Raw genomic sequence first — 13,685 nt, 5'->3', positions numbered from 1 at the left:
TCTCAAAATGGGAACAGAGAAGAGCTGCGTCTCGTGTATTTATACTAAGGATTTGCATTCAGAGTCATATTTGAGCCAATGGCGTCATGCAGGTGACTTCCAGAACAACTGTTGTAGTGGCACAGCAGCCATGAACCCAAACCAGAGGCACCCAAAAGAAGAACAAAATGGAATTTGGTTAAATTAAGAAATGAAAGAGTAAAACAAAATAACAAGTCCAAGACACGCTGGTCCTGCAGGTAAACCCGACCACCGCGGCGGTGGCTAACACACCTGATAACACGCAGTGGTCCTCCGAGCCCATGCAGGTCACCGTGTTCTGGCAGGTCAAATCCAAGCAGCAAACCAAACCATTGGGATAAACGGGAATTACTGAAAAAATGTACACAATGTCAAGTTTCTTACTAATTATGCAAAAAGAACAAGAAGCACAGACACAGAACACAGGCTGAAACACAGAACAAAAACTAGAAGAGCTGCTGCCATTTCTACTGAGCAGGCCCACAAAAGAGGGGGTTACAGGGCCCCCCATAAACTGGAGAGGTCTGAAGAGCCTTGGCGTGGAATGCGTCACCTGCTCATTTAATGTCCCGGTAGAATATTACCATCTTGCTCACCGGATGCCACCACTTCTCTCTCTGATGGCCCCAGGACAAGCACTTTAGAACTTAAGAACAATTTGGACGAAAAACCCCATTCTGCTTAATTAACAAGCTTGGCAATTGTCTTTGGTTGATTTCTCCTAAATAACATCAAGTTGAGATCTGAAGGTCCTGCTCTGCTACTTATCTGTGGATCTCTGTGTACAGAAAAACGTTCTCATGTTTGTTCAAAATCCGCCTTTAACAAGCATTCAGCTGTGACTAATCTGATTTCTGTCATAATTTGAAACACTTCTGTCATGTCTATGAAATGACCATGTGGCACAAGTCAAGGCTTTACCAGCACAGAATCCTAAGACTCACCATCTCCAGTGTTACACAGGTCGGAGTTGCAGCACTGCACACTGTTGGCACTGCCTAAGTTGGAAAACGTGGCAGACACATTCACGTTACACATGTCTGGCGTCGCGCAGAATCTATTAACCATTGTCGTGGAATTCAGACCTATGGAGCAAACACAACATTATATTAAACATCATCTAGTCATGGAAGGCGTCCTTCAAAAGTTAAAACAAATGGACCATAAAAGGGAAACGTAACATGGTGGACATACAAAGACAGGGAATGGAGGAGATGTGTCCAGTTTGTGGGCCATTCTGGGAACCTTGAGGTCCAATACGAAAGGAGAGCATTATGAGCAAAGTGTACTACAAAATGGCAACAATCTCCGCCTGTAGATGTCCGGCAGTGTGGCCAAAGGACAGAATAAGATCATTTAGAGGAAAAGTATAAACTGACCTGAGAGGACAGCATGTCTACCACCATACAGCAAAACAACACAAAAGGAAATGCGAGACAAACAGTGGACCTGTGAGTCAAGGATCAGGACACAAGAAAGGAACTAAGGGAAGGGATTGCTGTAACCTCTGCAAAGAGAGTGAAGAACTTCCAGTCAGCATAACATGAATGAGAAACTGAATGGAATTACAACACGTGGTGTAAGATCACCGTCTGTGGTGACCACAATCAAAGGGGACTTCATTAATGGAAGCTCTCTTGAGATCCCCCATCCTTTAACAGACACGGTAAAAGATAGCGAATTTTGAAATATGAAGCCTGAAGCCGGACATAGAGACATATAGAAAGACATCAGAGTGGTGTGAAGGACAAACTATGAGGCACATGGAAAAATGAACCAACTGGCATTTATGAGATGGACTGAAACTGGAAGTTGAGGAGAGATGAGAAAAGAATTGAATCCATCTGTCCTGACACCGGAGTGCCACGTTTACCATACAAGATAGATAGATAGATAGATAGATAGATAGATAGATAGATAGATAGATAGATAGATAGATAGATAGATGAGGCACTACGTAACTGACCAATTGATCAAACTTTTCTAACCTGTGGTAAATCTCGATATTCTTGTCGCACACACCTCATTTGCTCCTAGACACAGAGTTGCCATGCACGATTGGTCAGAAAGGCAGTTGTAACATGTTAAACTTGTATCTAAAAGAAATAAATAAATTAATAATAATAAACACAATAAAACTTTTGATGGACCACCATCATGTAGGTTGGCTGGCTTAAGGATTGCATTTCAGCTGAGCTCTACAGTGACCAAAGTAGACCTTCAAATCGACAGTAAAGTTCTTATTCAATTCCAGGGTCAAATCAACTGAAGCCTACCATTTAGGTATAAAATGAGGTGATTGGGCCAATCAGAGTTACCAGTTAACCAAACCTGCACGTCTTGTTGTTGGTAGGACAGAAATTGAAATTGTACCAGTTCTTCACAGCCATGGCTTCCAACCACTGTGCCACCCTAACTTATATCTTACTAATTTTTCGTAATTATTTGTGGAGACCATCTGAACAGATATTTGGTCACTTACTGTGATTATTGCAGAGACCTCCTAGACAGCAGCTGATCTGTGAGCTCACTGGCAGTCCCAGATTGGTAAAAGCAGATGCAGGGTTCTGGCACACACTTGCTGAAGAGCATCCCATGTAAACATTGGAACCCGTGACTAGGAGTGAGAAGACATAGAATGATGAAGGCTGGCAGTTAGGGAGTGTCAAAGTACAGAGCCATGAAATGTCCACCATCAGACTACCCACAGTCCTCTGTTCTTTGTCAACATATTGCTGAAATTATTGTGTTTGACAAAAGCAGAAATGGTTTCCAATACATACAAAAAGAGAAAAATTACCCAAGTAACCACCGCATAGCAAAGATCTGAACAATTAAATAAGTGTCAGAAAACGGCGTCATAAATGAACAGGGGGAACACTGATAGTCATAAAGAAGACGTGAGGAGATGGACGCTAAAGTCCTAACAACAATGCCTACTCTAAAGCCACCTTCCTGGTGGAGCTCAAGACCTCGACATGTTCCACTGCCTCTGCAATGTGGCCATTTTGCTGTGCATTTTTCATATTCTGTGATGGTGGCTTCATTATCTTACAGAAGAAGCACTGATTCTCCGCTGTGCAGCCCAATATCAGAGTGATATCAGACCAACCTACCTGAAATGAAGCAGTGGTCCTCATCTCCCAGGCAGTCCACGATGGTCTCACAAGTCCTGTTCGATCCTCCGCAGCACCTCAGACCATTGGGGTCACTGGGTACACTGACTGGAAAGAAAAAAGCAAAACGCGGCCTGTGGTAGAACAATAACATTACATCTAATGGCTTTTTTTTTTTGATGAGGTAAGATACATGGTGGCTTGGCATATTTTGAGGTGGCTTAAACCCCCACAAGCCCTTTCATAAGGCCTCCAATGATGAGGCCACTCAATTTGTCACTATATGACTTCTGTGTCCTTTCATCTTTTGACACTGTGATGGCAATTTACCAATTACTAGCATGCAGAAAATCTCAATGAACCATATGAATGGTAAAATGTCTAGTTAGGTGAAGAAGATGAAGTGACCTACAAAAGTATTCAAGATTCACTTAAGAGCAGTAGTTACTCCTTCATCCTGAGTTGTAAGAATTTTTACTTTAACTGTGGACAGTCTGCCTGAAGAAGCTACAAAAAAATCCTCCATCAAGAATACCAACATCCTCAAACATGACATTGGTGACTTGTCCTAATTAGGTTGTCTTGCCAGTGAAGGTCAAGACAAATATCAGCAATAACATGAAAACCAGACCTTAGGTGGTCAGAATTGACAAGAAACACATCTAGACAGCTGGCAGACAAAGCCACAGACAAGTCCCCTTCATCACGACCTTCACGTTATGATGTGGGTTTTGCTGAACCCGCTTTTAACTGAGAAACTCTGTCTGGTCTTATTATTGGGTGTACGGAAGGAAAAAGACAAAGACCTTCTAATAGGCCAGCAGTGTCACCACTCCAGCCAACCTTTCATTTTCATATCTCATTTCAGATTGTGCCTGTTGATATTCACATATCATATTCACTACAGATTTGAGGTACATCACCGAGGTCTGCCATCTGCTGAAATTCTCTGATGACTCTAAAATAGTGAGAAGTATCAGGCATGGCAGATGGAATATAGGAGGGCAGTGGACAGTTTTGTTGAGTGGCGTGAGCTGAATCAGCTGCAGGTCAACACTAGCAAAACTAAAGAACTGGTGGTGGATTGGAGAAGATCTTGATCTCCAGATAATTAAGGCTATTAGGGGTGTAGATGTGGAGATCATTCAGGACTGCAAGTATCTGGGGTGCACATGAGCAGTAAGTTGGTCTAAGAGCTCACTGACCGTCTATAAGAAGGGTCAGAGGAGGCTCCATTTCCTACATTGACTCAGATCTCTTATGGTCTGCACTATGAGTGCATGGTTGCCAGTGCCATTTTATTTTATTTTTTTTGTTGTGATGTCTCTGGTGGGGGATGTGCCTTGGGGGAGGGGAGTAGTATGAAGGAGGGAAATATTAAGAGGCTCAACAAACTGATTGAGAAGGCTGGCTGTGAGGTGGAAGTGAAAGAGGACAGCGTGGAATCTGTGTAGGCTCAGAGAATGTCATCTAGACTTCAATCTATTATTGAAAATGCTAACCACTCACTTCAAAGTGTTGTGGTTGGACAGAGAAGTGTTTCCAGTGGTAGACTGACTACCATAAAGTGCTCCACTGAATGTCACAGAAAGTCCTTCCTCCCCACAGCCATCAGACTCCATAACTCCTCTTCTGGTCACACATTCACAGAATAAGTCGTCATGCAGTTCATCAAGATGCTGACTATTATGCATCTATAAAAATTGACCAGCAGCTTCTGGGGGAGGTCAGCTCTCCTTAGCATGCTCAGAGGCATCGTTGTTGTGCTTTGCCAAGGTGTTGTCAGCCCAGGACAGGTCCGCGGAGATAACCCTAAGCCTAAACCTAACCCAAGAAACTTAAAGCTGGAAGCTCTCTCCACAGCCTATGCATTGATTGTCATCGGACCGTGATTGCTCTTTTCAGTGGTCTTTTTGGTATTTTAAGACCAGGTTGTTGATGTCACACCATGTGGTCAGGTTCTGAACATCTTCCCTATACGCAGCTTCACCGTTGTCTGGCACAAGCCCAATGATAGTTGTATTATCTGCAAATTTAACAATAATGTTTGATTCATGGATGGGTTTACAATCATGGATGAAGAGTGCTTAGAGGAGCAGGCGTAGTACACAGCCTTGTGGCACACTGGTGCTCAGGGTAAAGGTGGAGGATGAGTGTTTGTTCAACCTGACAGACTTGGGGTGGCTGGGGAGAAAATCCAATATGCAGTTGCATATGTAAGAAGCAAGTCCTAGTGCATAGAGTTTTAGATCAGCTGGCATGGTAAGATGGTGTTAAATGCCAAGCTGTAGTCAACAAAGAACATCCTAGCATAGCTGTTGGGCATTTCCAGGTGTGAGAGGGCAGCATGCAGAGCCACACAGATGGCATCCTCAGTTGATCGGTTTGTCAGGTAAGCAGGTAAGGTAAGGTCTGGTGTTGGTCCAGATCAGCTGGGATGGAGGTTGTGATGTGGGTGATTACCAGTCGTTCAAAGCACTTTGCAATGAGAAGGGTGAGAGCGACTGGGCGACTGTCATTCAGACAGGTTATACTAAGTTTTTGTGGAGCAGGATCAATGGTCGTGGATTTCAGGCACATGGGGACAACACATGAGGAGATAGAGGTTGAATATGTGTGTAAATACCTCCACTCGTTGGTCAGCGCAGGCCTGGAGCACACATCCTTGTACATTATCAGGACTTGCTGCCTTCCTTAGGTTGATGTTGTTGACATCCCGCCGCACCTCAAATACTGTATGTGTGAGACCAAAGGCTGTGAGTCTCCTTGTCAGATCGAAGCTAATTGGAGGCTGATTATTGTTCTTGTCAAACTGTGCAAAGAAACTCTTAAGTTCCTCTGCTAGGTTGGCATTGTTATTGGCCAGCATGTATTGTATGTCATTCTTCTTTTTGTAATCCGTGATTAATCGGTTACTTTGCCACATCCACTGTGAGTTTGAGTTACTGTCAAAGTCCTCCTCAGTCCCTTGTTTCTAATTAAGTTTTGCAAACTTGATGCCCTTCTTGAGATTAACTCTGGCAGCTCTATAGGCTGAGGTGCCTCCTAATTCAAAGGCTTTGTCCCATTCCATGAGCAGCTGTTTGATGTCACTGTTTTCAATGGTTTCTCATTGGGGTAAACCTTAATCCTTTTGTTGACAGTGACGTTGCCAACACAGTAATTAATACAAGGCAGCGCAGATGAAGTAAATGCCTCTAAGTGTGTCCGATAAAAAATACATTCCAGGCAGTGTGTTCAAAGCAGTCCTGAAGTTGGAGATGGCAACTTCAGGTCAAACTTTAACAGTCCTGCTAACTGAATGAGGCGATAAGGGCTTTGTGTGCTGGAACAAGAAACAAAGAGAGATGATCAGACTGACCGAGGTGGGGGTGTGGAATGACCTTATAGGCATCTTTTATCTTTGTATATAGTAGACGTGGTCCAGCCACAGGGGATGCACAAACCAGTGTGTTTCTTCGTGCCGGTCCCAAGCCCAGATAAATGGGGAGGGTTATGTCAGGAAGGGCATGTGGTGTAAAATTTTGCCAAATCAATATGCGGACAACAATGCAAATGTCCATACCGGATCGGTCGAGCCCTGGGTTAACAATGACCTCCACCAGTACTGTTAGCCAACAGGGTGCTTGCGGAGACTGGGTTACTGTTGGCCAAAGAAGAAGAAGAAGAAGGAGAAGAAGAGGGGGGAGATGTATCCGGAGGCAGGAGGAGAGGAGGAAGGTAAAGAGAGTGGAACTGAGTGTAGGAAATCTGAATGTTGGCAGTATGACTGGTAAGGGGAGAGAGTTAGCAGAAATGATGGAGAGAAGGAAGGTTGATATATTGTGAGACTAAATGGAAGGGGGGATCAGAGGTGGATTCAAATTGTTCTATCATGGTGTGGATAGGAGGAGAAATGGCGTAGGGGTTATTCTGAAGAAACTGCTCGTCAAGAGTGTCCTGGAGGTGAAAAGAGTGTCAGACAGAATAATGATTATGAAGCTGGAAATTGGAGGTGTGACGATGAATGTTCTTAGTGCATACGCCCTGCAAGGTGGGTGTGCGATGGATGAGAATGAAGATTTTTGGAGTGAGTTAGATGAAGTGATGAACAGTGTGCCCAGAGTTACCAGACAGTTGGGCAACTACAGCAGATGTAGTAAGGGTGACTGCAAGAACAGTGCTTGGCATGACATCTGGACAGAGGAAGGAGGAAAAGGAAATCTGGTGGTGGAATGGGGGAGTACAGGAGAGTATACAGAGGAAGAGGATGGCAAAGAAGAAGTGGGATAGACAGAGAGATGTAGAAAGTAGAAAAGAGCACAAGGAGATAAAGCACAAGGTGAAGAGAGAGGTGGCAAAGGCTAAAGAAAAGGCGTATGATGAGTTGTATGGGGCGTTGGACACTAAGGTGGGAGAAAAGGACCGGTGGGCTACAGAGGGGCTGAGATGGGAATGATGAGCGGCAGGTTAGGGTGATAAAGGATAAAGATGGAAACAAGTGAGGAAGAGTGTGATGAGAAGATGGAAAGAGTACTGTGAGAGGCTGATGAATGAAGAGAACGAGAGAGAGAAGAGGTTGGATGATGTGGAGATAGTGAATCAGGAAGTGCAACAGATTAGCAAGGACGAAGTAAGGACAGCGATGAAGAAGATGAAGAATGGAAAGGCCGTTGGTCCAGATGACATCCCTGTGGAAGCATGGAGGTGTTTAGGAGAGATGGCAATGGAGTTTTTAACCAGATTGTTCAATGGAACCTTGGAAAGTGAAAGGATGCCTGAGGAGTGGAAAAGAAGTGTACTGGTGGGCCGATATTTAAGAATAAGAGGGATATGCAGGACTGCACTAACTACAGGGGATAAAATTGATGAGCCACAGCATGAAGTTATGGGAAAGAGTAGTAGAAGCACAGTTAAGGTGATGATTAATGAGCAGCAGGATGGTTTCATGCCAAGAAAGACCACCACAGAAGAGATGTTTGCACTGAAGGTGTTGATGGAGAAGTAGAGAAAAGGCCAGAAGGAGTTACATTGTGTCTTTGTGGGCCTGGAGAAAGCATATAAAAAGGGTTCCTGAGAGGAGCTCTGGTATTGTATAAGGAAGTTGGGAGTGTCAGAGAAGTATGTAAGAGTTGTACAGGATATGAACGAGGGGAGTGTGACCGTGGTGAGGTCTGCAGTAGGTATGATGGAGGTGGGATTGTATCAGGGATCGGCTCTGAGCCCTTTTGTATTTGCAATGGTGATGGACAGGCTGACAGATGAGATTAGACAGGAGTCCCCGTGGATTGTGATGTCTGCTGATGACATTGTGATCTGTAGTGATAGTAGGGAGCAGGTTGAGGAGACCATGGACAGGTGGAGATATGCTCTAGAGAGGAAAGGAATGAAGGTCAGTAGGACCACCAAGACAGAATACATGTGTGTGAATGAGAGGGAGGTCAGTGGAGTGGTGAGGATGAGGGGTGTAGAGTTGGTGAAGGTGGACGAGTTTAAATATTTGAGGTCAACAGTACAGAGTAATGGGGAGTGTGGAAAAGAAGTGAAGAAGAGAGAGCAGGCAGGGTGGAGTGACTGGCAAGAGTGAAAGGGAAGGTCTACAGGACGGCAGTGAGACCAGCTGTGTTATATGGGCTGGAGACAGCGGCACAGGAGACAGAGTTAAAAATGCTAAGATTGGCATTGGTGTGTGACGAGGATGGACAGGACTAGAAATGAGGACGTTAGAGGGTCAGCTCAAGTTGGACAGTTGTGAGACAAAGTCAGAGAGGTGAGATTGCGTTCGTTTGGATGTGTGCAGAGGAGAGATGCTGAGTATATTGGGAGAAGGATGCTAAGGATAGAGCTGCCAGGGAAGAGGAAAAGAGGAAAACCTAAGAGGAGGTTTATGGATGTGGAGAGAGAGGACATGCAGGTGACGGGTGTAACAGAACAAGATGACGAGGACAGAAAGACATGGAAGAAAATGATCCTTTGTGACAACCCCTAATGGGAGCGGCCGAAAGAAGAAGAAGAAGAAGAAGATACAGTAGACGTGCTCCAAGGAATTTTCTCTTCTGGTTTTAAAATGTACATGTGGATAAAACCTGGAGAATACACCCTTAGGATTTGCTTGATTAAAATCCTATGTGATGACAAAAACTGAATATCATGGTGTGAGTTCTGTTGTTTACTGATAATGTCAAACGGTCGCTCAAGCGCTGACTTAACGTTAGCCTGAGGTGGTGTGTATACTGCCTAACAATTACAACTGTATGTTACCTGGGCAGGTAAAATGGTTGGCATCTTAGCATTAGATATTCGACATCCAGAGAACATAACTTGTTGACTGTGGTTATATTAATGCACCAAGCGTTATGAGTTCTCCACCCGTTTCCTTACCAGAATAGGGGGTTCAATCGGCTCGGTGGAGTGTGTGACCTGCAAAGTCAACTGCAGTGTCCAATATGGTGGGATCCAGTCACATCTCCGAAAAAATCAAAAAGCAACAGTCTCTTGTAGCTTTATGTGTAGAAATATCCAGTGGGAGCTCATCCATTTTATTGGCGAGCGATCTCGTATTCACAAGAAGGATTCCAGACAGAGAGGTTGTATGAGGAGCAGCTCTTAGCCTAGCTAGTAATCCTGCTCATTTACTTTTCTTCTCCTTCCTCTTCCTGTGCTGTCAGCATCGTCTTCTTCCAAGGGTAGAAATCAACATAAGTCCCAGTGATCTGAGAATCTCCTGTGGTATTGCTTCTGTGTTATAATAATTATCTGTGCTGTTTGAGCAGATCTATAGAAGCTTTTGGCCACTGTAGCAGATTCTCACTTTCATTTTGAAAAATGACGACGTCAATATTGTGAACGTTATTAGCAGAAAAGAGCACCGATTTGGGGAGCATGAAGCTACAGCATCTGTGCGCGCCGCCATTCTCCTGCTCTTCATGTTACTGATGCCTTTGCCTGTTTGTCTATTTCTACAGTTGTAACATAAGAAATGTTCTTCAGGATTAATAAAATATTCCGATTCTGGAATATTATATAATGACACCACAGAATATGACAAGTTGTTCACCTCGATAGTGACACATTCATTGCAGGTATTTTCAGTTACCTTGCAGGCATGTCAAATATTTTGCAGGTCGAGTAAGAAGGTGACAGACAGCAGGGACTGAGAAGACCCCAGTCAGAGTGACGAAACACGCAGTATGGCAGTCAGGGTGGCCTACCTGTTTCAGTGTTGCACATGTCAGCATTGCAGCACCGTGATGTCCACGTGTAACGATCACTTCCAGTGTTGACGGACACATTCAAATCGCAATCCATCGGGTTTGTGCAATACCTTGAAAACACGGTGCTAGCGGACTGATCTGTAGGAGAACATGGAAAACATTGATGAATACACAGAAATGACTGATGGGCTGCACACTGGCGCTCACAACAGCATTACACTGTATGGATGAATGGCAGGAGAGGACAAAGAACAAAAAGCAAAAGAGGCGCCCACATGGCGTGTGGTACAACTTGAACTGAAATCGCTTGTGTCAATAGACAAACTAAAAAACTGGGAAGCAAAGTAATGTCTACCATATCACTTACATAGACGTCTGACAGAATAATCACACACTAGTCTAGTAATCAGATCACAAATCCTCAGATGTGTCTCATACTGGACTGGCTGGCCATAAAAACAGAAGGTCAGGTTTGCTCTGCAGGAAATCTGATGTACAACATGATGGGTCCAGTAAAGGCCTGACGTTTAAATGACCTGCTGAAATAAATGAATTCACAATCCCAAGATAACCGTGCAGGCACTCACTTGACGCGTGGGAAGACAGGACCGTGGTGCAGACCGTATCACTGCCACTGCACAGTGAGCTGCTGTTGTCACAGGCCTCCCAGGAGTCACGAGAATAGCAGCTGTGACAAGTTAATAAGGAGGTGACTGAAAAACAAAAGAAGACAAAGCAACACTCAGCCACAAACAGCATTACATAACGAAGACCCCCCAAGGCCTCTCTAACAAGACAGCTGAACTCCTTCGGGCTCTCAAATGGAGTTCAAAAAGCCGTTGTGAAGAACAAGTTGAGGCAGAATGAGGATGATGATTTGAAATCACTGACTTATCGCAATAAAGGGATCTCAGGTCCTCATGTGAGCTGCTAGTGGTGGCCAGACACATTAGTTTAGCCCATCTGTTGTACCAGAAAGCATCTGGTCAGGGTGCTGTCTTGGGTGGCGTGGGTTCACAGGAGGAGCTTCACACTTCGGCTTACTCCACACTGGCACAGTTACATTTGCTCATCGAAAACACTTTCCTTCCACAGTAAGCTTTTCAGATCATTTTCTAAGAGTTTGTTGTCCACACTGAAATGCCAAAAATGAGTACATCTTTCCTAAAGGAAGGATTCGTCATCTCAGGACAAATGCAAATTAAATTAAAATGCTAAAGGCACAACAAAATAAAATGAAAATAAAATGAAGACAATTATAAGATATACAGTAAATGAGTACATGGTGGCCACAGCAACACAAAATGCTGACTGGGAGTCCTGCTGATTGCCAAAACACTCGAGTGTTTCAAGGTGCAATACACAGCTCGCCATATGCAGAGAACTTAGAGAGGACCATCATAACAGAAAAGAGGAGGGCATCACGTCGGCCAAACTGGAGTCAGTGACTGATCACATGACAATCAGCTTCCGTAAAGCTCCATCCACCCGGCTACGTTTACACACTTTGGGAAGTGACTGGGAGAAGAGCTGATGTCCACTGGAGACGCATTTTCAAACGTATTCCTGTTAGTGTGGCCGGGGTCTCACCAAGAGCATCAACCTGGAAAGACGCTGGGGGTCTCTACCTTCAAAGCCCCTCAACCTGCCAAATGTACATGAGGTACAATAGCACCTCCTGCTGGCTCCTGGGTGGTCTCATCCTAATGCCTCTGCTTTTGAAGTCACGGCTACTCAGTTGTTCGATATGTTAAGGAGCTCTGCATATTTAAGAACTTGTCACATATCTCCACATACTTTTCTACTCATGACATAAATTATTGAAAAATATCTGCTTTACCTCTTCCATGTCCGAGAAAAACTACATGCTTTACAAATCGCAGGTAATGTGTTATGTATATTGTGTTAGTGGATCTACTTAATGTAACAAAATGACAAAGCTGTGTTTATTGCTATTATTCCCAGATCCTCCTGACGATTGTATCACAGCATGGTGGGACGTTTCAATTGACAGGAGACAGAATGAATGCAGCGTTTAAAAACTCCTCTCCAAAGTGTTCCACTCATTACATTTCTACCACCAACTTCTGTGTTTTTGAAAGTGAACTCAGGCAGGAGAAACTAAAAGCTGGTTCTGGGCAGAAGACACAGTGTTCCTGCATGATGACAATCCACTTTTTTGAGACCATCCACAAATTAGATGAAGACAGGAGTAGGCTCCAAACTTGGTGAACAACAACACCTGAAAATTAAAGGAATCCACAAATCCCAGATGTGGAAAAAAGACCAAAGGGACTTGCGGGTCAGTGAGCCCTCATAGTGCCCATAGGCGTGTGATGGTGAATGATCTAAACCCAGCATGCTGAACCACACTCTTACCTGGCATGTTACAGAAGCTCCCTTGGCAGCAGGTCATCTGTATACCTGTAGGAAGTCCCAGATTAAAAGCTCCAGGATTCTGACAGACGTTTTGAGAGGCACAGCCCATGTAGATGCCCAGGTCAGTAACTGTAAAACAGACACAGGTTAGTGACCTCCTCAAGAGGGGTCCTGCTCCTCAGAGCTTCTGCCACAAGACTGTCCTCTGCACAAATGCTATTATTTCTTAGTTTAATGTTTTGATACCTTTGGATCTCAATAAGCTGCCACTTCATCATCCACTTGCAAATACAAGGACTGAATACACAAGTGGCAAGTTGTGCTCGATCGAGGTAAGTACAGTCAGTCCTTTAGTTATACAGCCCATGTGTTCAGGGCCTGACCTGAGATCACCCGGTATCAGTGACCCTCCTGTCATGTCCATCTGTCTTCTGCTCGACTTTCTAAATATTTCAGTTAACTTCAAAAGGGGTGACGGACAATAGCGGCCTTGATGATGTTCTGCCAAAAGCCACGAGCTCACCAGAAATTCGGACAAACCAATAGACAGGAGGACATCTTCAAATCAGATCATATTTTACACGCTTTATTGTATTAATTAATCAGAATAATATGGGTGAGCTACTGACGTAATGGTTTGTAATTATATGGATGTGTAGGATGAGACATGACAGGCTGTTAAAAGTCTTTAGTCTATCAGGGATGTAAAAAGTGTCAAGACTGAGGCCTGGGAAATGACAAGGAAGTCTGAGCAAGACCATCAAAGATGTAATACCCAACATTCCTTACCAGATGTGAAGCAGAAGTCCTGGACGCCGGTGCAGTTGACTGTACTCTGACAACTTCCATTGGTCCCGGCACAGCACACAAAGCCATTCAGATCACTGGATATGTTAACTGAGTTTCATAAAAATACATAAAACAAAAATATTATTATTAGAGTTCATCTACTGACTTATTCAGAGTTCTTCTCAAA

The 13,685-nt window shown here is 44.1% G+C and overlaps 1 protein-coding gene across 1 annotated transcript in view; it reads right to left on the bottom strand.

The window, feature by feature from the left end:
• The window catches only part of LOC120517732, a 154,726-nt gene that overhangs the window by 94,868 nt on the left and 46,173 nt on the right, over nt 1–13,685 (bottom strand). The window contains exons 27-35 of the mRNA XM_039740230.1: nt 13,499–13,606; nt 12,710–12,838; nt 10,918–11,043; nt 10,328–10,468; nt 3,138–3,245; nt 2,504–2,638; nt 2,010–2,117; nt 966–1,106; nt 274–372 (exon numbers count right to left, since the gene is read on the bottom strand). Coding sequence (XP_039596164.1) covers nt 274–372; nt 966–1,106; nt 2,010–2,117; nt 2,504–2,638; nt 3,138–3,245; nt 10,328–10,468; nt 10,918–11,043; nt 12,710–12,838; nt 13,499–13,606 — 1,095 coding nt within the window. The remainder of the gene's footprint in view (nt 1–273; nt 373–965; nt 1,107–2,009; nt 2,118–2,503; nt 2,639–3,137; nt 3,246–10,327; nt 10,469–10,917; nt 11,044–12,709; nt 12,839–13,498; nt 13,607–13,685) is intronic.

The sequence above is a fragment of the Polypterus senegalus genome, chromosome 1, assembly GCF_016835505.1.
Source record: "Polypterus senegalus isolate Bchr_013 chromosome 1, ASM1683550v1, whole genome shotgun sequence".
In the NCBI taxonomy this organism is placed as follows: Eukaryota; Metazoa; Chordata; class Cladistia; order Polypteriformes; family Polypteridae; genus Polypterus; species Polypterus senegalus.
The sequence above is the reverse complement of the archived record's forward strand: the minus strand, read 5'-3'. Positions and strand labels throughout refer to the sequence as shown.